Source organism: Mustela putorius, unplaced genomic scaffold (assembly GCF_011764305.1).
Source record: "Mustela putorius furo isolate JIRA1106 unplaced genomic scaffold, ASM1176430v1.1 tig00003836_pilon_pilon_pilon, whole genome shotgun sequence".
Classification (NCBI taxonomy): Eukaryota; Metazoa; Chordata; class Mammalia; order Carnivora; family Mustelidae; genus Mustela; species Mustela putorius.
This window is the reverse complement of record NW_025421989.1, coordinates 14,677,129-14,701,230: the sequence shown is the minus strand read 5'-3', so window position 1 is coordinate 14,701,230 and position 24,102 is coordinate 14,677,129. Positions and strand designations below refer to the sequence as shown.

Here is a 24,102-nt window from a genome sequence, read left to right as displayed (position 1 = left end):
TTCAGCAGCATGTGCTTGGTTACTCTTCAAAGCCCTAGTGGGTCTTGTCCTTTGGACCCTGAAGTTGAAACGAGTCCTCTTTCTCCCCTCTCTCTCGCTGAGCACCTACCAGGTGTCACAGCTCCTGCTGGGCTTATGCGGACAAGGAAACCCTTTGGCTTGACCCCTTGTCCTGCAGAGCTTGTTAAAATCCCCCTGGGCTGGGCCATCTCTGGGGTGGGCAGGTAGAATCCCCCACACAGCGCCCCATGTGGTGCTCACTACGGGACATGTGCTGCCCTCCATCTCTCTGGCTCCTGGAGGTAGCGGCTAAGAGGTCGAGGACCAAGAAATGGACCCCGGGTGAGGCCTGTGCCAGCCATGAGCCCCTTACCCATGTGGAGCCGGCCTACTCTCTCCCTCAGGTGGATAAAGTGGAGAAGTTCAAGCACACTCAGAGTACCAAAGACAGCTTGCACGCCAAGTACAACACCGCCACCTGCAGCACCGTGGTGGGCGACGACCAGTGGGGCCACCTCCAGGTGGATGCCACTTCCCTCTTCCTCCTGTTCCTGGCCCAGATGACTGCCTCTGGTGAGCCCGGGCCCTTGGAGCCCATTGCACAGGGAGTGGCAATCCGGAAGCGGGGGGGGGGGGCAGGCAGTGATCCAAATTCAAAAGAAGTTATTTCTGTAAAGAAAAAGCGTGTGTCTTTAGAATGTCATGTACACTGACTCTGACCTGTCAGGCCAGCTCCGGTAGCATCTCTCTGGTTGATCTCAAAGCTGGCCCTTCACCTTTTCCTCTTACCCCCTCTTCTAGACACGCCCTCATTTACCGGAATTATATTCAAACAACATAATTTCTAGAACCCGGCTGTCCACCCAGAGTGGTCAGTCAGTCCATAGCCTTCATCCTGGGAGGGAGCCAGAAACTCCCTGACTGTGAACATTGTTCCTCAGCCCAAGCTGTTGGCTTCCATGGCAGCTTGGACACCAGGCCCCCCGAGCTCCAGAGCGCAGCGTGTTTCTGCTAACCAAATGGTCTGTCCCACGATACAGTCTGCTGTAACCGTCTCCGGGGATTAGGTCATTTAGTTGCTGCGTCCTTAGAGTTCTTATCCTCAGTCCGGTACACTGGCCTTCTGAGTTAGGAGCTTCCCATGAATTTCAGTCTGCAATTGTGAGACACTAAAGGTGGCAGAAATCAGTAAATAATACTGTTATAGCTTTGTGAATAAGCCAGGCATTTATTTAAAAAAACATACTTTTTGGTTATGAAAATTAAGATGAGCTTGCTGTAAATAGTTTGGAAAATAGAAAAGAATTCCACCGCCAATTTTCATTTAAATGTGTCTCTTCTAAGTCTTCCCCCCCCCCCCCCAATTTAGGATCATATTGTTTACATAAATAGTAGCTGTTGTTATATTAGCATTATAACTTAAGCATTTTCCCCATGATCTTACAATCTCCTCATAAATATAATTTTAGTGACTTTATCGATGAATGTGCCATAATCAAACTTTATTCCTTTATTCCTTTTTTCCCCCTAGTGTAACTGATATTGTAATACCAACTTTTTTTTTTTAATAAGATTTATTTACTTGAGAGAGAGAGGTTGGGGGAGACGGGCAGACCGAGACAGGGAGAGAATCTTCAAGCAGACTCCCTGCTGAACATGGAGCCTGATGTGGGGCTCAATCCCAGGACCCCAAGGTCATGACCCAAGCTGAAATCAAGAGTTGGCTGCTTAACTCACTGAGCCACCCAGGTGCCCCAAAATACCAACTTTGACCCCATATCTACTTGCTGCCTTCTGTCGGATAGCCTTCAGAGGCTACTTATATATATTACCAAATCATTTGCAGAACATTTTACTAGTTAAACTCCCCCTATTGATGTAAGAGCTCCCATCTTACCATATCCCTACCAGCCTCAAAAATCCGTACTTTCAAAATACGTACATTAGCCATAATCACCTAAACATTCAAGGGCCCCAGCAAAAATCCAGCTCTTTCGATCACCACCTACTTCAGAGAGTCCGTGTAGCCCCCCTGAGGAGGTCTGGGGCGCTCACCTTCCCACAAGGTCAAGGACTTTCTCTTGAAGTTGGGGGCTCTACTTTACCTGTCTGCTGCAGGGGAAGGATACCCACCCTTGGGCTCACTCAAGGATAAGAACAGTATCTGGTTGCTCTGGGCTAAAATTTGTGCTTTGTTGGAAACTTCTTTGTGCAAATCCAACACTAGCAGAAGGCCCCACGCCCTTTCAGCCTTTTCTACCCATAGGCACACCTGCCTGCCTTCCCTCCTTCCTCTTTCTGAGATTAGACATTAACTGTTTCAGTTTGCTTTAGATTTAATTTTTGATGTCTAGTAAGATAAATGAAAATGGAAGAAGAAAAAGAAAAATGAAAATAGGGGTACAAGAATTTCTTTCCTAGTGAGATATTTGTAATCTGGGATTGCAGCACACATCTCTCTCTCCACAGCAAAACTCTGTAACTTCATTGTTTGTTTCTTTTTACTAGGTTTACGTATTATTTTTACCCTTGACGAAGTGGCCTTCATACAGAATCTTGTTTTTTACATAGAAGCTGCATATAAAGTTGCTGTAAGTATCCAACCTGGTAGTTTTTCAGGTGTCCCTGTTCAAAACAATAAAAATCGTACAGGTCTCGGATGGCCAGGCTGTCTGGGCCTGATCAGAAGGTTAGCAAGATTTGAGCTTTAAGATTGTCACATATGCACACAAAGTACGCATTTTTGTCCTGGGATCCAATGGAGGAGTTGATATGTTTGGAAGGCATCACGTGCTCTGTTTGAATCCTTTATGGTTTAAAAAAAAATTTTTTTTAAAGATTTTTGTCTATGTATTTGCCAGAGAGAGAGAGAGAGAGACAGGGAAGAGAACTCAAGCAGGGGGAGCGGTGGGCAGAGAGGGAGGGAGAAGCAGGCCCCTGGCTGAGCAACAAGCCCGATGCAGGGCTCCATCCAAGGACCCTGAGATCAGGATCTGAGCCGAAGGCAGACGCTTAACTGACAGAGCCACTCAGGCGTCCCTATGCTTGTTTTAGATAAGATCCTAACGTGTCTAATAGCAGGTGCACAAGCCGGCCAGAATCAGCATGTGGGGCAACAGGGTCAGCTTGTTAGTAGGAGCTGCAGTGCAGGGGGGACCACTCCAGGCAGCCCACAGGCAGAGGGGCGTGGGCCAGATGTGTGCCCCAGGCCAGATGTGTGCCCCAGGCCAGGTGTGGGTGGCTGTAAAAGTGTACAAAGCCCAGTGCTTCCAGGCTGCTCTCTGTTGCAGCTGGTGAAGCCTCATGCATTCTGGTTGTTCAACAACAACTCATCTGTGCAAAGCTGACTACAAGGGCAGTAAAGAAAGGGTAGAGTTTGGTTTAAAAAAAAAAAGCCACTATGGTCAAAAGCCAGGGTCAGCAAACATTTTCTGTAAAGGGCCCAACAGTAAATAGTTTTTTGGCCTCTGCGGTCCCTGTTGCTTCTCACCTCTGCCCTTGTCGCTAAAAGGCAGCGGTAGACAACAGATGAACGTGAGCATGGCTGAGTCCCAGATAGCCCTTCTTTACAGAAATAGGTGGCAGAAGACCAGGTTGGGTCCAAGGGCTACCTAGGTCTAAAGAGGCGATTCTCAGTACAGGGCAGTCGTCCCCTCCCTGGGGACATTTGGCAATGTCTGGAGATGTTTTTTGCTGGTCACACTGGGGAGGGAGCTACTGGCATCTAGCAAGCGTTGGTGGGGGATTCCGCTGGACAGCCCCACAACAAAGAATGGTCTAGCTCAAAATGCCAGTAGGGCCGAAATCTAAAGAAACCAAAGGGGATTGGAAAGAGTGGGACTTTAGTTGGACCTTGGAGGGTGAACCAGGTTTGGATGAGCAGAAGGGTGTGGAAAGAGCCGGAACAGGACCGGGCAGGAATGGGCTCTGAGTGTGGGAGGGGTCCTTGGGGAGAGGGAGTGCGGGGAAGCTGGAGACTTTTGGGGAGAGGGAGTGCGGGGAAGCTGGAGACTTAGCAGAGACCCAAGTCTGCATGTGGGCCTGCAGGGGGTGGAGGCCACGCCCACGTAACGGAGGAGGTGTGGCCAGTGGCTGGGAGGTGCCCAGAGCCCCTGGGGGTTAAGCAGTTTGTCTTTGGAAATTCTTGCCTAGGGGAGTGAGCCGATCAGAGCAGTGTTTGAGGATGAGTCACTCGGTCTGGGCTTGGAAAGAGAATGGGTTGGAATGTGGAAAGGCCACGTGAGGAACACTGATTTGCGTCCTGTGGCTCAGCTACCAGGCATGCCAGCAGAAAAGAGTCTAACATCATTCTGGTGTGCCTATGTCTAAATTTGCACATTTTAGAAATGTTCATCTTTGCAGATCAAATAATAAATACTGAAATTTTGGCACTGATTCTGTTCTTGTCGGCTTGTAATTTTTCAGTAGTGCGTGTAACACTATTTCAAAACAGTACCCAGCGCTTGCCTTTCTTCAGTGAAAATAGGAATTACAAGTTAGGCGTGCGTGTATCACAGCCTTTGTATGGCGTGTTCTGAGCCAATTCACAATAATTGGTTTTAAAAGACCCAAAAACATTCAGTATTCTGTGCCTCAATTTTGATTTTGGCCTCTTGTTATTTGCTAAGCATTTTCCCCCAAGAAGTAATATTAGAAATAGGTATTAAATTATATTAAATGATTTGGTTGGCTTCAAGCAGTTAGAATACATTTGTTCAAGTTTCTTTTTTCTATCTTACAATTTGATACAAGTTCAAAGGGATCAGTTGAATAGAGGGGCAGCATTTCATTTGATTTGAAGATAAAACATTTTGTTCTCTACAAATCAGGAGTTTCTTACAAATTGATAACTTTTAAGAGGAAGAAAATTGAGAGTGTCTTTGCATGCAATTTTGTTCCACTTGAGTATTTACTTGCAAAATTCTGCACAGAGGTCAAATGGAGTGAAATTGAGGGCGAGCATGCCTGAGTATAGAAAGCCATGAATTCAGGAACCTTTGAGAAGAGATATTCATGTTTCTTTGTGCCTGTGATAACATAAAGGAATTATTTTTCCATAGCACTGCTTCTGTACCTCTTTTTCCTGCTCTGATGACTACCTTTTTTTATTCCCTCTGCAGGATTATGGAATGTGGGAACGCGGAGATAAGACTAATCAGGGCATTCCGGAATTGAATGCAAGCTCTGTAGGAATGGCCAAGGTGACGCTCTTGACCTGTTTGTTCTTCCTTCTGTGCATTTCTACTGCTTTGATTTGGTTCTTATCTTTAGGAGTTTGGATTTAATCTGATTAGCATATTTTTCAAAAGTTGGCAGCAGGTATGAAATTCAAGTGGCATGTATACCGCAGCCGGACTGAGATTATAGGGAAAGAGTGTAGGTTTTCTACTCTGAAATGTGCGTGAGCCAGAAATTAAGCGCCCTCCTTCCTTATTATCCATCATTATCACTCACAGGTCTAAGGTCTTGCTGTGGTCTGAGCACCTGGGTGTGTGATGTCCACTCTTCTTTTCTGGGTCATAAAGAAGGCTGAAGAATATGACTGCTTTGTAGGGCAAGGCTTACAAGTTCCCAAAAGTCTGTGGGGGGTCAGGTCAGGCAAGTAACATGAACAAGTGAAGCTAGCCAGATAGAAAAATATTGAAGGGTACTGGGGACCCTGGGAACTTTCTTTAAAGGTATTCCAATTCAAAATCAATTTTAAAAATTTCTTTAGGCCAAACAGAGCACAGCTGTGGGCCAGAGTCAGTCCCCAGCCACCAATTTTCATCTCTTGTCCTAGATACTTCACATGCTTCCCTTCCTGCCTCCCGCTCAAGACTGAAGCCTCAGAATAACGACTCCAGAGCTAGAATTTTCAGAGCAACAGGAAATATGTTCTGTGAAGGCCAGCTGAGAGAAAACATACTTAATACTAAAAGAATTGACCTTTAAGTGGCAGGCATGCTAAACATTAGAATTAACACAAATAGGTGAATGAAAGAAAAGCTATCCATGAATTTAGTGCCCTCCCCCTACAACCCTGCCAATGTTATGAACTTATTAATATTTTATGTTTTGGTTGAATACTGATTTCATTTGGGGAAATGTTTGTCTTTCTTGTTTGTCTCTTTCTTGTTTCTGCAAAGAGCAGCAATGTGTAGGAAAGGCCTGATTCCACTGAAAATAAGGTTAGAACATGTCTATAGGACACTTTAGCTGAATTTTAAAGATGTGTGTTTCATCACCTTTGGGAAAACATGTATGCTAGATTGCTTAGTGGCAAAGGAGGAGCACTGGATACGGAAGTGTTTGTTTACTAGAAAGAAAAAGTGATTCATTCCTGTGCTTGTAGGCAGCTCTTGAGGCAATTGATGAACTGGACCTTTTTGGAGCCCACGGAGGACGCAAGTCCGTCATCCATGTCCTGCCTGATGACGTCGAACACTGCCAGGTAACAGCTCCAGCCTCTCACGGTCTGGACGGGAGGGAAGGACGCTGACAGAGCAGAAGACCTGGGCTCCTCACATCCTTATCTATCTATCTTCCTTCCTTCCTTCCTTTCTTTCTTTTTTTTTAGATTTATTTTTAAGTAATCTCTACCCCCAACATGGGGCTTGAACTCATGACCCTGAGATCAAGAGTTGTGTGCTCCACCAACCACCCCATACTCCTCACCTTTTTTGCTTGGTGGCACTTGGCTTCTCTGAGCTTTAGTCCCCTCATCCATAAAATGGGCCTACTGGCACCTTCCCCTCCTGTCCCACAGGGCAGTTATAAGGATCAGAGTAAATCAGCTTAGCTCCTCAGAGCGCTCTGTAAGCTGAGAAGTATTACGTCAACCTGAGACCCAATGACGGCGAGGTATATCTATGACGTCAACCATCACAGCAACCTTGTTTGGCTAGAGACAAAATCTGGTCTGCTTTTTGAGCATCTAGGTGGTTTTCTCTCAAGTTTCTTTCATGATGCCACCAAATCGAAGGACCAGCAAGCAGTAGTTCACTTGGGGAGGGCTGGAGAGGGGCGGAAAGCATAGTGGAGGAGAGCTGAGACGGAAGAAATGGCAAACTAGTGGACCCTGCCTGGAATAAAGGGCAGAGGAAGCAGGGACTTGTTGCCGGTTACGGGACTCCATCGGGCGGACAGTAGGTCCCCTGTTGCCCGTCAGTCAGCAAACTCTTACTTACCGAGGGCCCACTGTGTGCCACAGCCTGTGCCGGTGTTACAGGGGTGTGAGCCGTGTGGACTTGTTAGCAGAGAGCTTCTAGGGGGAGTGTGAGTTTCCAGGCAGAGAGCCTAAGGGAGGGCAGCTAAAGAACTGGGCTTGGGGGTCAGTTCGCTTGAGAAAATGAAGCTTTATTCTGAAGCTGAAGCGTTCCCCATCTTTACCCCCTTTTCAGCTCGCTCCGTTTTCCTGCATTAAGTTGTCCTTAATGGGAAATCTGCTGTTTCATCGGGCATAGTTTAATAGAGTTGAGCTGATGTGCCCCTTAAGGATGCGTGGTCCCTGGTGGAAGCTGTGTGAGCTCTGTAGCCAGTGGAGCCTGGCTTAGAATCCTTGTTCTGTCACATGAGTCTCTGTGTCTGCATCTCAGCCCTCGTGTGTGAACTGAACATAGTGTCCAAATTCCTTCTTTATAAAATGGAAAAAAATATTTTTTTAACATGACCAGATGGGGTTTATTCTAGGAATGCAAAATTGGTTTAACATCTAAAAATCAATTAATGTAGTATTCCACGTTTATATGAGATGTAATACGCGTACATTTGCAGGGCTCTAGCCCCGTGTCTGTAACGCTAGATCCCAATGTCCGCTGCCTTCCCTTCCTACACTTACCGCTCGCCTTCCTTTAGTTTACAGTGCCTGATCCAACCACCTTATAATTGAGGCTATAGCATAGTGCCACTAAGTAACCCGAGTTCTAGGACTACAGTAATTCTTTTATCTACCATTTTGCCCAAGGGTTCGTGTGGTCTCTTGGTGTTGACCCCTTCACATGGGTTCTGGATCACCCAGGCATGTTCCACAGAAGTCAGACATTTCTCCGTGCTAGCCCTCTGGATATATGTGTGTGCTCCTCTGTCTTTGTCTTCACAGCCAGGACACCCTGGCCTGCTAACGGAGTAGTCCGTAATTCTTCCCCTGCATGTCTGAAAGACAGCAAAGTCAACAAAAGGCCCCCAAAGGAGGGAGACCAGCAGTTCTCAGCATGGGGTCCAGGCAGCACTGTGCCCTCCCTGACCCTGTCCTCTCCCATAAGGAACAGGAATCATTGGCTGGGCAGGTGAGGTCCCCCGGCAGGGGTTGTACTGGTAGGAAAAAGCTCTACTGAAAATCAGCAGACTCATTCAAATGTTCCTTGGGGCTAAGGTCATGGTCTCTAGATACTGTATTCAACGGTTCATGCTTCCCAGATTCAAGCCACCTCTTTGTTTCTCGTTCAGTCTATTCTGTTCTCCATGCTGCCAAGAGCATCAACATCTAAGGAGATTGATGCTGGACTTCTTTCCATTATCTCTTTCCCGGCCTTTGCAGTGGAAGACATGAACCTCGTGAATGTGACCAAAAATGAAATTATTTCCAAGCTCCAGGTAAGCATCACTCATGCTGGCGCCCTTCTGCTCTGTGTTACATGCCCCTTTCGTGATGACATGGAACAGCTCACCCTGGTCTTGGTTCTCCATGAGGTCAGTGGCTTGGTTTGTCTAAGTGGACTCGGAGTGTGGGATCCAAGGCCAAGTGTACGGAGGAGAAAACAGTCTCAGAGTGATCCAGTGCCCTAGTTCTTTGTTCTTTTCCTAACAACAGAGCTTAAACTCAGGCTGGCGCCTTTGAACTCCAGTTCATACCCTTTCTGTGCTTCTGAAGCAGAGCTTCTTAACCCTTTAGAGATCATAGACCTCTTTGAGAATCTCTTGAAAGCTAGAAGATCTCTGCCAGAAAAAAAACACACACGCCCCAGTATCCTCCAAGTTTATACACAATGTCTGGGGACTTGGGGATCCCAAAGGTCAATTGAGCTTATGAAAAATCCCTGCTCTGAGGTGAAATGAAGGAACTATGACAATATACCAAACTGATAATTTTATTAAATAGCCAAGGCAACTGAACTTGTCAGTAAAATGATCAAGATATAAGTTTTCTTTAAAAAAAAAAAAAAGAGAGAGAAAGAAAAGTAAGTTTCTTGAGCCAAAATCTTCATGTTGATGATCCTACTTAGATTCTGTAAAAAATGCTTTTAGGCCTTGGATACAGAGGGATTGAAGGGTCTCCAGTCACATCCCCAAAGAAGCTGTCTCACACTTCAGTGGAGAAAAAGGAAGCTCTTTTAGCTTGTCGCAGTAGGCAGGGAGTCCATGCAGGGAATGAAGTGTTTAAAGGGAAGCAGGTTCTTGGCTGGGCTTCCCCAGGACTCCGAGAACTCTCTGGGGCTAGCCGCTGGGCGTGTCTGGCCTCTGCAGCCTGTGCTAAAGGAGCTCCCAGGCACTTAAGAAACTGGGGAAAGGACGCCCGACGCTGCGTGCCAGGGACTAGGGAAGCAGACGGAGAGCTCTGTGCCACTGTCCCTCTTTCTCAACACCCAGGGAAACCAGCAACGAGAGCCCTAGGCCGGAGGAAGCCCCACTCACCCCATCCCACCCCTGCCCTGCCTCCACCTCGCTGCCCTACTTCTTTGCATCTAGAGCCTACTTGTGAGGAGTCTGGAATGTCCTTTTGGCTTTCTAGTCTTTCAGGTAGAAGCAGTCCAATTCAAGTATCTGTCTTGGTGGGTTCTGGGAGCAGTGAGGGTCCCTCTGCATCGTTACGTGATACAGCCAATCAGAATGAAGGGCTGGTCGTTCTGGGAACTCTCAGCGATTACTGTCCCGGCCCTGATACTCTCACCGGAAGTTTCGGCGTTCCCTTCTCCACCCTGATCAACCCTGAATTTACTTGGTTTATTACTTAAAAATAACCTTTTGTATTGATAACAAAGAGTACTTGGTACATGTTTCGTGACTAAAAGATTCATGGGAATGGGGGTGAATGGCTGACACGAACCAATGTAAAAAGACAAAGACAAAGAAATTGTTCTCTTTCCTCAAATGTACTTTTTTTTATCTTCCTAGGGGCGTTATGGATGCTGTCGCTTCCTTCGAGATGGTTATAAAACCCCAAGAGAGGTTGTATTTAAATATTGTTTCTTATGATTCCTTAACTGCTTCATATTTAAATCACCACTGTGGTGTTCTCCCTCTCTTGATTATAAAATTACATGTTAGAATATTGGATGGGGAAATCTTAATTTTGGAGACAGCAAGGCTGGAGTTAGGCGGTAAAATAATATCATCAGGAGGACAGCAAGCTGGTGGTTTAAAACCAGCCTGTAGACAAGGACAAACAGTTCTGTGGCTCACGATGTGTTCAAGAGCAACTGTGGCCTCCTTCTCGAGTTTCTTTGCCACAGTGACTGATAGAGTGATTTCCTCAAAGCAGATGGTCTGCTGAGCACTGCGATAGGCAAATTGCTATTTATTTGTTAGCAATCTAGGAAGCTTAATATAATAAACCACCAAGGAGTCTTGTGTACATTTCCGATAGACTTTTTGGAAATTTTACCATGGAAAGCTGCCAGTCATAACATCTCTCCATTAGAGCGAACTCCTAATCCTAGCCGCCGCAGAGCTGTAGTGATTCAGAAAGCGAGGGGAACCCAGTGGGGTTCAGTGGTGTTATATATGTAATCTGACAGCACCTTTCAGAAGGTTTCCTGTGTGGTTCCAGGACCCAAACCGATTGCATTATGACCCTGCGGAACTCAAGCTCTTTGAAAACATTGAATGTGAGTGGCCCGTGTTCTGGACATATTTCATAATAGATGGGGTCTTCACCGGTGACGCCGTTCAGGTGAGAACATGTTGGATATGGTGTTCATAATCAGCATTTTCATTCCCTCAGTGTCCTGAGTGTTATTAGAGCGTAAGCTTACACAAGACTTTAGGATCCCGTTTCAGTTTTCTGTTGTCGCCCCACAAGTTTTCCCAAAATGTAGTGAATTAAAGTAATGGCTGTTTTGTTTATTTGCTCATGATTCTATAGTTCGGGTGGGACTCAGCAGGGACAGTTTGTCTCTGCTTCACTTGGAGTCAGCTGGTTCACTGGGGCTTGGAGGAGCCGCTTGCAACATGGTGTCACTCGCGGCCGGCCCGGCATGCTGGCTCTCTGCTGGGAGCTCGCCTGGGCTCTTGGCTCTTGGCCCAGGCCTTGCTTCACCTCCATGTGGCTAGCTTGGGCTCACACAGAACTGTGGTGTCTGATCAGTTAGGTCTTTTCCAGGATGGTCGTCGTGGCCCGGAATGCAACAGCAAGAGCTGCCGAACATTCTTAAGCTTTAGGCCCTGAGCTGGCAGTGTCCCTTCTGTTGCATTCTATTGCTTAAAGGGTCGTGCCATGTTCAAGGAGAGGGGACTGCACAGAGGCCTGAGGACTAAGAGGTGGGGTTCATGGGGGACCACAGTGGAGCACAAACAGGTTTAGTCATTCTGGGTTTTTTTTTTTGTTTTTTGTTTTGTTTTGTTTTTTTCCAGAACAGCCTCGGCTTTTGCTGTCTTCAGTTCTGGTAGAAGGGTACGCTCAGCTAACATCTTATTTAATGTAACAGCATTCTAGTGGCTTCCTAGCCTCCAGCCTCAATCCCTGCTATTTCTCTATACAGGTCGCTAGGGGCATTTTATTAAAAGGCAAATTAGATTATGCTACTGTCTTACTTAGAAGCTTTGAAAGGCTCCTGCTTGCCTTGGGACGAAGTACGAGCTCTTCTCCTGTTTTGTAGGACCTCATAAAATCTGGCCCAGTTTCTTTCTGTTCACTTACTTCCTTGAGTTCTGTGCTGCGAACGCCCTGAAACTCTCTCAGCCCTCCGGACAGGCCACGCTGTCTCTCCTCTTCTCAAGTGCCCAGGCCCTGCTTTTCTCCCTCAGCTGTCTCTCTCTCCTTCACTTATTCGCTGGTCAGCTGTCTCTCTCTCCTTCACTTACTCGCTGGTAATGTCTCTTCTTTCAGAAAGTCTTCTCAGACTCCAGACACTGGATCAATGCCCCTTTTACATTTCCCACGGCACTTAGCACAGTATGGCCCCCGTGGCTGTATTTAGTCTCCCACCTCCCTGCCAGAGCACCCTGCTAGACGCGGTCTCTGTCCAATTCACTAATACATTCCCTGTCCCTAGTGCATAGTAAGTGCCGAGTAAAGATGTGTTCCTGCAACATTCATTTGTTCAAAACAGATTTCTTAAGCCTTTGCTGCTGTGCATACGTTCTTTGGTAAGTAGAACAGACCCGTCCTCGGGAAGCTTATGTGTTTTCTTAACCTCTTCAGGCCACATGTACTGGGGTGGGATGAGCAATCCAAGGTTTATTTTGGTTTTGAAAACTGCCTCTGCTCAGAAATTCTGAGAATGGTTTCAAAAGTGGCTATAGGGGTCAAGGGCAGGCCGCCCCAAGATGGGCCACTTTGGCATGAACACGGTTTTGAGTTAAAAGTAATCAAAACCGTGTTCATGCCAAAGTGGCCCATCTTGGAAAACCGGGGGCACCTGGGTGGCTCAGTGGGTAAAGCCGCTGCCTTCTGCTCAGGTCATGATCCCAGGGTCTTGGGATAGAGTCCCGCATCGGGCTCTCTGCTCAGCAGGGAGCCTGCTTCCTCCTCTCTCTCTGCCTGCCTCTCTGTCTACTTGTGATCTCTGTCTGTCAAATAAACAAATAAAATCTTTAAAAAAAAAAAAGTAATCAAAACCCAGTACATTTGGGGAACACCCTTTCCCTCCCCATTCAGCTGCTTGCCTAGACCAGTAAGAGAGTTACCAACACCAGACACTGATTCCTCTTAAGAAACGATGTGCACGGCGGGGCCACCTTTATTTTCCAAACAGCTCCTCTCACCTTCCTGCAAATGCTCTTCCTTCTCTTTGTGTCCTGGGCCCCCCACCCTGCTCCTGAGCTCAGGTCCACCTCATGGTGCCTCATTGTCTTTGGAGTAGCCCATCTGTGGACTCCCTGTACATACACAACTAAGTTCCATTTTCTCCTGTTCATCTGTCGCATATCAATTTGATTCTTAGTCTAGCTAGAAGGACCTTGAGGGGCAGAGAAAATTCTTCCTCCCCAACATGGTAGTAAGCTTGAAATGTTGATGTTCCCCCATTGTTGATTCTTACTGTTATGCTTTAGCAATTATCTTGGGTCTTAGGTTTTCTGTCTCTTTATCAAATCTCAAAAGGATTGAGATAGAATTTCAGTTGTGAGGGAATTGACAGTTATTAGAAACAAAAAAGCTGAGAAGACAAAAAAGAATGTGCTTAGGTCCTTATTTTCTAGGTCTCACAGAATTTACTGCTGTCAGGCCTATTCTGTCTTTTCGACTTACTGCCCAATGACCTTTAAAAAATGACGCACCCCTGGTGTAATTTTGCTGTCCACAAATTTCAAAAGAAAAGGAAATGAGATCTAGAAGGTGTTTGACTAGGCTCTCCAAGATGAAATGTATTAAACAGCTGGGGGGCAGGTTAAGGGTTTGGTCTGTTTCCTTTTCATACTTAGGGGTTTTCTGTTTTGTTTTGTTTTTTAATCACTGCCTTTTTAATTGAATGGAAATGTTTACATCAGCAGCTTTTATTATATGGAGTGGTGTGTCCTAAGAGTTGGGGTACAGGGATCATAGTATAAACACTTCCTTTTCCTCACATCAGGTGCATTTTGCAAACATTTCCTGAGCAATAGGTACTCGAATGAGGGCCTTTTAGGTGGAAAACTCATGACAGGTAGAAATGCGATGCTCCGCTTAAGGTCTAGCCTCCACTGCAAGAAGCTTATAACGTCTAGCTAGGGAGATAACATTTACAGATGTGAGAAGTTAAGGTGAAAGACTGATGTTGTGAGTTAAAGACAACACAGAAAAGTCCAGTGCCTCTAGCGCCTTCAAACCTTCGCTGTCAGCGGGGGCCCTAGTTCCTCCTGCACTCCTTAAGTGGAAGGCGTTCATGCATTTCTCGACCCCGTGGCCTACTAATAATCCGTTGGTTGCCCAGAGAGGTGTTTTTCTATGATGCACTCCCGTGGCGGTATTGACGGCGCCTCTCTCCCGCTGTGGGGGTGGGGCTGTTTTCCAGGTGCAAGAGTACCGGGAGGCCCTGGAGGGAATATTAATCAGAGGCAAGAACGGGATCCACCTGGTGCCAGAACTGTACGCCATCCCGCCTAACAAGGTAACCACGCGCTGCGTATCTAGAGCAAAGTGGGTTCACACTTGGCCTTTGGGGACTTTTTAAATCCCTCTTTCAGAGCTAACACTTTTTGTTCAGAAGTAGTTTCCAAAGCAGCAAGCTGGGCGGGGCACCAAGGGGTTATGGTAGTGCCAGCTGTGCCTCTGTGAGGTTGCAGGCTTGGGGGGGCGGGGGGAGGAGTGGGTCTGGGGCGTGGAGGGCAGGCACGGGAGTGCTGCTGCCAAGGCCTAGTGTGTCAGGGGATCTGCCAGGGCATAAGGAGTATGGGGCGGCGGTGGGGGAGACCCCAGCACATCCACAGGGAGGCAGGAGCTGGCCCATGGGTCAGGGGAAGCCAGAGTCAAGCTGTCTTTTTTTTTTTTTTTTTTTTTTTTAAGATTTTATTTATTTACTTGACAGAGATCGCAAGTAGGCAGAGCGGCAGGTGGGTGGTGGTGGCGGGGAAGCAGGCCCCCTGCTGAGCAGAGAGCCTGATGCGGGGCTTGATGCGGGGCTCGATCCCAGGACCCTGGGATCATGACCTGAGCCAAAGGCAGAGGATTAACCCACTGAGCCATCCAGGCGCCCCAAGCTGTCTTTCAATCCAGACACTTTGCCTTCTGTGCTTGGCATCAACTATTTCTCATTCGAGGTTTTTAATCTTTCTTAACACTACTTACCTTTCACCTAGCCTTAACTTGCTGTTAGACTGTGAAAGCAGTCCTGTGCACTGCAAAACATCCAGGATTCTGTGGAAGAACCTATTTCTCTCTACTCTTACTACCCAAAGATAGCCAAACTTTTGCCCCAAGATAACTCTAACATTTTAGAGACCCTCCTGCCACACTGTTGTCCTATTGGATTGTTTGATTACTGACATGTTTTAATTATGTTCAGTTTATGAGTTTAAGTTCTTCTTAACGTTTAACCACTGAAGCAAATTTCAACAATCTGTTATTAACATCGCTGGTTAATCCACAAGCAGAGTACAATTCCCCTCATGTTGTGATTTTTCCCTCTTGGAGAAGGATTTCTTCAGTTGCTTTGTTTTTTGAAGGGAAAAAGTAGTCACTAACGTTACCCCCAACCAACATTGTAATAATGGCAAAAACCCAAAGGTCAGGGCCGCCTGGCTGACTCAGTAGAGCAAGTGACTCTTGACTCGGGCTTGTAAGTTTGAGCCCCACAATGGGGGTAGGGTTTATTAAAAAAAAAAAAAAAAAAAAAAAATACAAAGGTCAGCATGGAGTTTGCAGCAGAGAAAGTTGCAGGCTAACTTTTACAATGTGTAGCCAGCAACATCTATCCAAAAAACAATTGTAGCTTATCTTGATGAGTCAGAAGCCCCCAATGGATCCTGCTTAAAAATTTAAAAAATTAATTAAAAAATTTTAAAAAAATTAAAAAATTTTCCTGATGGAAAATTAGGGTTCTGAGCATACAGTAGTGTTTTCCTCAATAAATAGTGCCATCTTCTGGTAATTTTCAGAGTTTATGAGCCCCTGCAGACGGGGCAGGAGAGGCTGCTTCCAGCGATGCCCTGCCGTGGCTGTAGGGTGTTGTTTTAGATCACTGTACCCATAATACAGACAAGTGTAAGCGTGAGCTGTGAAACTTCTTGTTGCCCAGAGCTATGCTCAAAGGAGGCAGGCTTCACGTGCCTGCCTCTGCCTTCTGCCGTCTGTGTGCTTGTGGGCAGGGCGCTGGCCTGGAGTCAGGCCTGGATTTGAGTTCCTCTTCTGCTGTGTTGAGCCATGTGGCCTCTCTGTCACAGCTCTTGCACAGAACTGGCCTGGAGGCTCGGGTGGGCGGCCTTTTGTAAATTCTCAGCGCGCTCCCCAATAGACAGTGACATTTTTATTCTCTGACATCCTGACTTTGGGTTTCTCTCTTTTTGCCAGGTTGATGAAGAGTATAAGAATCCCCACACAGTGGACAGAGTCCCTCTGGGGAAGCTGCCCCATCTGTGGGGTCAGTCCCTATACATCCTCAGCTCGCTCTTGGCAGAGGTAAGGGACTTGGGGACTTCACAGACTGGAAACCATCTGCTATGAGGTAGAGCAGACCCCGGAAGAGCACAGGGGCTCTCTGCCCCCGGTGGCTGTGAATGTCGTTGGCATCTCATAGCTTTACGGTCAGCTGGAGTGGGTTGGCTCTGAGGCCTGCCGCCCGGGCTTATGTGTCCATGTTTACACTAAACTACTTCAGAGTCCGCTGTGTGCCAAGCGCTCCCGTCACCTCCCACCCCACCCCCGTATTCCTGGTCTGTGGCTGGAACCAGGTTGAGCTGATGGTCAGCAGGAGACTAGAACCTTCCCAGTCAGGCTCAGCACATGTGTGAAAGATCCAGGTTTGTGGAAGCTGCTACGCCTGCTTCCGGCCACTGCTGGCACAGTCCTGGCCACAGGCAACCAAGTGACTCCATGGTGCTATCTCTGTGAAGGGGCCGCGGCTGGTTTGGCTGTGTTGAACTTTGGGTCAGATGTTCCCTTAGCCCACAACACCCTCACATGGAAGGTCTATGACCTCTGACTCATTTCTTCTTGTTGAACATGTTCTTGCCCCCTGTCTTAAGTTTTTAAAATGCAAATGGTTTTATGCCAACTGAAAATGAATCCACCTCCCCAGTGGGGGCTGGGGAGGGTGTGGGGGTGTGAGGATGTGTCAGTGATGTTATCAGATGGGTTCATCTGTCCTCAGAGGCTCTGCCCAGCTTACTCCTCTGGGCCCCTGGGGAGAGGTATGGATGAAAGAGTCTAGGAGAATTGCTGGGAGCTCCAGCCTGTGAGGCTGGTCCAGTCCTGTGTGTTCTGCCAGACTCTAGAAGTGGGGAGGGTAGGGGAGGGTGAGTCGTGAGTCCCATACCATTGGGGTTCCCAATGTAAAGTAAAGTAAAGCTGTCACAGTGGAAGTGGCCCTCAGGAGCTGTGGGTGCGGAGGTGGGCCACTTGTTTCATGGCTGTGATTACCATGGGGGTAGGGACTGTCTTCTACTTCTATCTTTATTAGTAGGGAAAACTGCGTCTATCTCTTGGAAAGCCAGCTCTGCCTCTGACTAGCTCCCTGACCTCGGGAGCCTCAGTTTCCACATCTGTAAAGACGCTGGGCTTAGTCATTTCTGCTGTTCTTTCCAGTTCTGATTTTTGGATCAGTGAGATGAGGAACAAACAGCTCTGCTCCTGTTGCCTCCTCTTCATTGGAAAGACCTTCCTACACTCCCAGCATTAGGTCCCAGTCCTCCTCAGAACTCCCAGAGCACCTTGATGGCGCTTGCTGAAGACTCTGGTCATTCGTAGAAGCTGTGAAGGGACCCATGTTCAAACAGCGCTCCGTGCAAGCAGGGAGGGGAGCTTTGTGTTTCGGGACAGTTAGCCCTTTCTGCCACCTAGCTTAAGTGTATTACCTCAGTTTCTCCACCTGTAAAATGCTAATGGTAGTGCCTCCCTATCAGGAGGCCTGAATGTGACCTTGTACGTATAGGAGCTCAGCACAGGACCCTGCAGAGAGTAAGGGCTCAGGGGGTAGGAGTCACTGCTGTTCTTTTCAGTCACACGAGGTGGCGTGTGTGACTAGCCCTGGAGAGCTGGGTGCCAAAGGCACAATATGTTTATCAGTGGCTATCTAAATGGTGTACTGCGTTTTAGAGAAGATAAGCAACTGACCTGAAAAACATAAAGGAATAAAATACTGAATACTTTGAGCCCCCAAATGTTTCATTTTCCAAGTTGGGTTTAAGGTGAAATTTCATTAAGTGTTTTTCAGGGCTAATGCTCCTCTTTTCCTAGGGGTTCCTTGCCACTGGGGAAATCGATCCCTTAAACAGAAGATTTTCCACTTCCGTCAAACCTGATGTTGTAGTACAAGGTTTGTGAGAATGTTTCCTATTCATATTTAACTGTGTAAAGCCAATATTATTTTTTCTTTTAAGATTTTTGTTTATTTATTTGTCAGAGACCGTGAGAGAGGGAACACAAGCAGGGGTAGTGGGAGAGGGAGAAGCAGACACCCCGCTGAGCAAGGGAGCCCTATGCGGGGCTCGATCCCAGGACCCTGGGATCGTAACCTGAGCCGAAGGCAGACACTTAACAGCTGAGCCACCCAGGCACCCCACCAATGTTATTTTTAATGCGAAAGATTTCCTAGTTTCCTGTTCTGTTTAAGAAGCACAGATGTGTGCTTTAGCGTCTGTCGCTTCTGTGACATCCCTTCCATAAACCATTAGCTCCCAAAGGCAACAGTATTTGTCCCAACCACAATGTTACTTTCTACAAAGCATCTGCTTTCTCGAATCTAAATCTTTATGGCAATTGGGGCACCAATGATTCACTGAGCACCATTTTTCGCTGCAGTTCTTTAAAAAGTACAACATGGGGGCCCCTGGGTGGCTCCGTGGGTTAAACCTCTGCCTTCGGCTCAGGTCATGATCTCATGTCCTGAGATCTAGCCCCACATCAGGCTCTCTGCTCGGCAGGGAGCCTGCTTCCCCCTCTGCCTGCCTCTCTGCCTACTTGTGATCTGTCTGTCCAATAAATAAATAAAATCTTTAAATAAAAAAAAAAGTACATGACCGTGGCCAAAACTCAAAACCCAAGTGGAGCTGTACTCATTCCTTCCTTTGACGTCTGACTTCTCTCCAGAGTGGCAGTGTTTTCAGCTGTCTCCCCTCCTGTCCCGCCGGCAGCCCCTCCAGAGAGCGGGGAGGCCAGCCTGGACGCTGCTGCAGAGCCAGCTCTGCCCAGCCTGGCTGTTTCACGTCTCTGTGCCTCAGGCTCTTCATCATCTGCCCCACCCCCTCCACTGGGTGGCCTTGAGATGCACTGTGATGGGCCCAAGGAAAGCCCTCAGTGCAGGTCCTGGCTCACCCCTTCCCCTCTCCCTTCCTTCCTGGGGAGGACTCCTGAGGAGCTCACGTGCCTCATAGAGCAACTGAGGCACCAGAGCACATTGTGTATGTGCCTTTATTGCCTCTCAGTTACACCGTACATTTCTTTTTTAAAGGGGGGGAGGGGAGAGGCAGAGAGAGAGAGAGAATCCTAAGCAGGCTCCATGCCCAGCGCGGAGCCCGACATGGGGCTCGATCTCACTACCCCAAGATCATGACCTGAGCTGGATGCTTAAGCGACGGAGCCACCCAAGCGCCTCAACACCATACATTTAAGGACCAGGCCTGTAGCATTCTTCTAGCTGTTGTGTTGACACTCACCCACTCAGTAGGTTAATAACAATTATTGAACAAATGCAAGGCAGTTCTCTGTGTGACTATGGACCTGTTCCCCGACACCTGCCTGGGATGCGGCTGGAGGCCGTGCGGGGATTATCCAGTCAGTACTGCGCTCCAGGCCCTCAGAGGCGCGCCCAGTGGGCAAAACAGCTTGACCAGATAGAAAGTGTGACCATTAGGATGATCATCCCCATCTTACACATGAGGCTCAGAAGTCAGCTCATTCAGGGACCCCGAGCCAACAGCGGGAGGCGCACACTCCGTGCTGATGTCCGGGTGGGGTGACCCAGCCCGACTCCGTCTGCAGTGGGCGCTTACCCGCCACCCGCGCTGCCCAGCGAGCCCGTAAATCCCAAGGCCGCTTTTCCAAGCGCCGGCTGGGCCCCATTGGTGGGCCTCCGGCTGCAAGTGTCTCCTCAGCGTGATAGACTAGAACAGAAGCAGAAGAGGAAATATAAGAAGGTCTGGCCCGGGGGAAGGAGAAGTGCAGTTTCAGGAACTTGCCCACATACAGCTGTATCAGATCAGAGGCCCACAGGTCTCGGGCAAACCACTTCTCTAGAAGAGTCACTTGTACAGAGAGTGACCACTAATCTCTACGTGGTGTTGGAAGCTTCAGAAGACACCGACGTGAAGGGAAACCACCCAGCCCCACGTGGCTGATGCTCCCATTTGCTGGGATGGGCTTCCCCACAGGGCCTTGTTGTGAAGCTCAGATGAGATCACGGCTGTGAAAATACTTTGAAAAAGTATCACGTGCTATTTAAATGAGGTGACCTGCAGGTCTCCGTGGCATTTATGTGTATTGTACATTCAAGGTGCAATGGTGGGGCTCAGTGGGCCACTAACAGTAACCAAGCTGTCGTCTAGCCTGACCCCACCACACTTCCCTGTGGCTCTCCTGCAGCCGAACGCACCACCACCTGCTCTCTGTGGCCACAAGTCCCCTCCGCCAGTCCCCTTCCCAGGACTCCTGCCCTTTGCCAGAGCACTGTTGTTCTCTTAAAAGCCACATTCAAGGGGCACCTGGGTGGCTCAGTGGGTTAAAGCCTCTGCCTTCAGCTCAGGTCATGATCTCAGGGTCCTGGGATTGAGCCCCGCATCGGGCTCTCTGCTCAGCGGGGAGCCTGCTTCCCCACTCCCTCTGCCTGCCTCTCTGCCTACTTGTGATCTCTCTCTCTCTGTTGAACACATAAATAAAATCTTTGGGGGGGAAAAAAAAGCCACATTCAAGCGGAACTGGTACAGGAGGTGCAGGGCTCGGAGTCCCCGCCCAGGCCCCCACATTCCAGGCATGTGAGTTCCCTGCCTGCTGGAGAGCCAGCTGGCCAGCCGCACTCACTGGAGATGGGGTCCACAGCAGCCCATTTGGGGTGCGGGGCCCAGCTCTCAGGCAGCTCTTACCCACCAGCAAGAGCCTGTGCTGGGCTTCGGGCTCCGGCCAGGCCACACCAGCACCTTCTAGCAGCCCTGCTTTCCCTTCTCTCCAGAGGGAGTGACCTCCCCCGTCCTTGGTCAGAGCACTCCCTGCGGCCCCACACCACAGTATTGCTCTTTTTGGTTCCTTGAGAGCAGGAGCTCCAGCTTCTCCTGACATCTCCCCAGCCAGAGCTGTCTCTGCTTCTCATCCCAAGGGACAAGAACATAAGACAGTTTAGAATAAAGGCACACCTACGGGGAGGCAGGAGATCATTCGAGATGGGGTAATTTGGCTCAGGACCTGTCGAAGACCGTTTCCAGAAGTCTCTTATCAGACCGTCTGGTGCACTGAGGGCACTTAATAAAAACACATCTTGGGGGCTGGTGAGGTGTGGCAGAGAGAACCAGGAAGAGCAGCAGGACAATTGCTGTCATTTTCAAAGCCCCCCAGCGTGTGTGGAGAGCATCCTGATGTGTATGGCATAGGCCAGAGGAAAGCTCGGTCGGTCACATGTTCTCCATGTGAGGAGGCAAAGGCCACGGTCTAATGCACATGCTACGCTCTTGTTCGCAGTTACTGTTCTGGCCGAAAACAGCCACATTCAGGACTTGCTGAGGAAACACGGGGTAAACGTCCAGAGTATTGCTGACATTCATCCAATCCGGGTCCAGCCGGGCCGGATTCTTAGTCACATATATGCCAAGCTTGGTAGGTCTGGGGAGACTGGGTGGTTTTGGCAAGGGGGGCATCTTGATTGTAGGTTTGGGGTCTGAGGGGGACCGAGAGGTATAAATTGTGAAGAACTGGGCGAGACACTAAAGCATGGGGTTCGGCCTCTTGGAGGTCAAGAGGAGCTGCACCATAGCACATTCTCACACTCGCTCGCTAGGTATCACCCCAGGGGGGCTTGCCCTTCACCCGATCTGTTGTAAAAATAAGGCGCCCTCTTTGAAAATTCACAATTGGAGCAGCCTTTTGTGTCTTGATAACATTTCTGATTTTTATCTGTGGTCTCAGAAAATGCTCCTTGACCCATTAAAATGGGAGGGGCGTTCTCTTTTTCTAAAACCTAACGTAGTAGGCTCAATATGAAATTAGAAGTGAGCATTAATAAAGTTCTATCAGTGGTTTTATTCCATAGAGATGTTGAACTGGGTGCTGGCTATACATGCATGAAGAGAAGGCGGTGGAATTTTAATTTTTAAAATTTTTGTTTCTAATTCCTCCTTGTCCCATTTTAAAGAAGGGTCAAAGGTATTAAAAAAAACCAAACCCTAGAGTGGGTTAATGAAAATAAGCCCGGTCTTAGCCAAAGTTGCATGGATTACATGTTACCATATTGGTTCTATCTCTAATTTCTCTTTTATTTTTCAAATAGGACGGAATAAGAATATGAAATTGAGTGGGCGACCGTATCGGCACATTGGCGTTCTTGGAACATCTAAGCTATATGTGATTAGGAACCAGATCTTCACTTTCACACCCCAGGTGAGCAGAGCAGGCCGGAAGCAAAGCCACACACGTCCTCTGATTAAGTTCCCTTTCAGTGAGCTGCTGTGAATGCGGCAGAAGGAGGGTGTGTGTGTGTTCAAACAGCAGTGGGTAGGGTGATTCCCAGTACCCGGTACAATTCTTTACTCACAGTAGATGCTCAGTAGGCATGGCTTGAAGCAGACTTCATGTGCCATCACTTCCAGTCGCGAGGAGTAGAGAAGTTCACACTGCTTTCCAAATTTGCTAGGGACCTGGCCCTTGACTTGCCGCCCTCAAGCCCTGGGTAGCCGTAGTCCCTCACCCTTGCTTAGTCTGTCTGAACACGGTGGCACACAGCCTGTCTGATTTTCAGGCCCCGACCCGCTTGATGGCATCACAAATATACCAATTATGGGATTTTTTTTCAGAGTTTTTGTTTACAAAGGGAAGTACCCCATGGAACCCAAGCCAAATGTTTTCCATCCGTTTGGCCAGCTAGAAAGATCAGCTGTGGGCTCACTTTGTCACCGTGGACACAGGCCCCCACCACCCAGGCACACTGTCACCCATGGGGTCCCGGGTCGGTAGCCCATGTTGCTCGCTTTAATCTTGTGTTACTTCCCATTATAACAAATTTCAGAGTAGAGCGGAGTGTGGCCTAGTCCAGAGGCTAGGAGAACGATTTGATTTTTCATCGACACCGGGCGGTAGTGCCTTTAGTTCACATCAACCAGGCCATCAGTTGGGTAGATGCAGTCTCCACTGTCTCACCGGCTCCCAGCGCCCTCCCTTCCCTCACTTGGAGATCCTCTGAGCCCAGCAACCTTAGAATGAGGAGGATTTAAGGAGTTATTGATTTCCTTTCAGGGACAGCAGTGTTGGGCCAGGTGCTTAAATCCTCATCAGAGGAGCTGTAACTAGATCTGGCCATACACTTTTCCCTTCCACGCGAATGTAGCTGCGGCTCCTGGGCAGGCGACAGATTGATTTTTTGCCCGATGGCAAGGAGAGCCCCTTGATGGGGGAGGATGACAGCCAGGATTGAGCCTCTTCTCTGGGAACAAAATGCAAGGATTAGCATTGCCGTGAATGACAGCTGGGGTTGTGTCGAGGGAATGGAGGACAGCCTTTCACTGGGCCTGATCTGACTTGCAGTTCACCGACCAGCATCACTTCTACCTGGCCCTGGACAATGAGATGATCGTGGAGATGCTGAGGATCGAGCTGGCCTACCTCTGCACCTGCTGGCGAATGACAGGCAGACCCACGCTCACCTTCCCCATCACCCACACCATGCTCAGTAAGTCTCTGAACTTGATCTGCCTGATTCATGTCCCACTGTTGATTTGGGCCCTTTCCAAAATGTTTAAAACAAGTCAAAGCCAAGTACTGAAGGGGGTTCTTAGCAGATTGGTTTCCGAGCTCAGGAATCTTCCATAAGTATTTTAATTAGATTGTACTGAGGAAGACATTTCTACGCATGTCCCCCAAACCAAAAAGTATTCCCAGATTAAGTAAACTCACTTGTCTTTTTTTATTTTCCTTTTTCCCTTAGCAAATGATGGCTCAGACATTCATTCTGCAGTTCTTTCTACAATTAGAAAACTAGAGGATGGATATTTTGGGGGAGCCAGGTAATTTGTGATTTTTTTTTATAAAGTATCAGTGACCTTTCTTAAAAGTCCTTTGTTGCTCTTCTCCCACTTTTCATATCAGTTGCTGAACGTGGAAGTGTGGAGCTTTAGACTAAAAAAGAAGTTAAATCT

The 24,102-nt window shown here is 48.1% G+C and overlaps 1 protein-coding gene across 5 annotated transcripts in view; it reads left to right on the top strand.

Annotated features, from left to right (window-relative positions):
• Positions 1-24,102, top strand: part of PHKA2 (phosphorylase kinase regulatory subunit alpha 2) — a 76,457-nt gene that overhangs the window by 28,753 nt on the left and 23,602 nt on the right. For all 5 annotated transcript variants that reach the window (XM_045089349.1, XM_045089350.1, XM_045089351.1 and 2 more), the window contains 14 exons: positions 405-573; positions 2,509-2,591; positions 5,121-5,201; positions 6,335-6,433; positions 8,428-8,574; positions 10,093-10,146; positions 10,748-10,870; positions 14,130-14,225; positions 16,124-16,231; positions 18,008-18,086; positions 21,437-21,571; positions 22,242-22,351; positions 23,492-23,636; positions 23,892-23,970. In XM_045089349.1, coding sequence (XP_044945284.1) covers positions 405-573; positions 2,509-2,591; positions 5,121-5,201; positions 6,335-6,433; positions 8,428-8,574; positions 10,093-10,146; positions 10,748-10,870; positions 14,130-14,225; positions 16,124-16,231; positions 18,008-18,086; positions 21,437-21,571; positions 22,242-22,351; positions 23,492-23,636; positions 23,892-23,970 — 1,508 coding nt within the window. The remainder of the gene's footprint in view (positions 1-404; positions 574-2,508; positions 2,592-5,120; positions 5,202-6,334; positions 6,434-8,427; positions 8,575-10,092; positions 10,147-10,747; positions 10,871-14,129; positions 14,226-16,123; positions 16,232-18,007; positions 18,087-21,436; positions 21,572-22,241; positions 22,352-23,491; positions 23,637-23,891; positions 23,971-24,102) is intronic.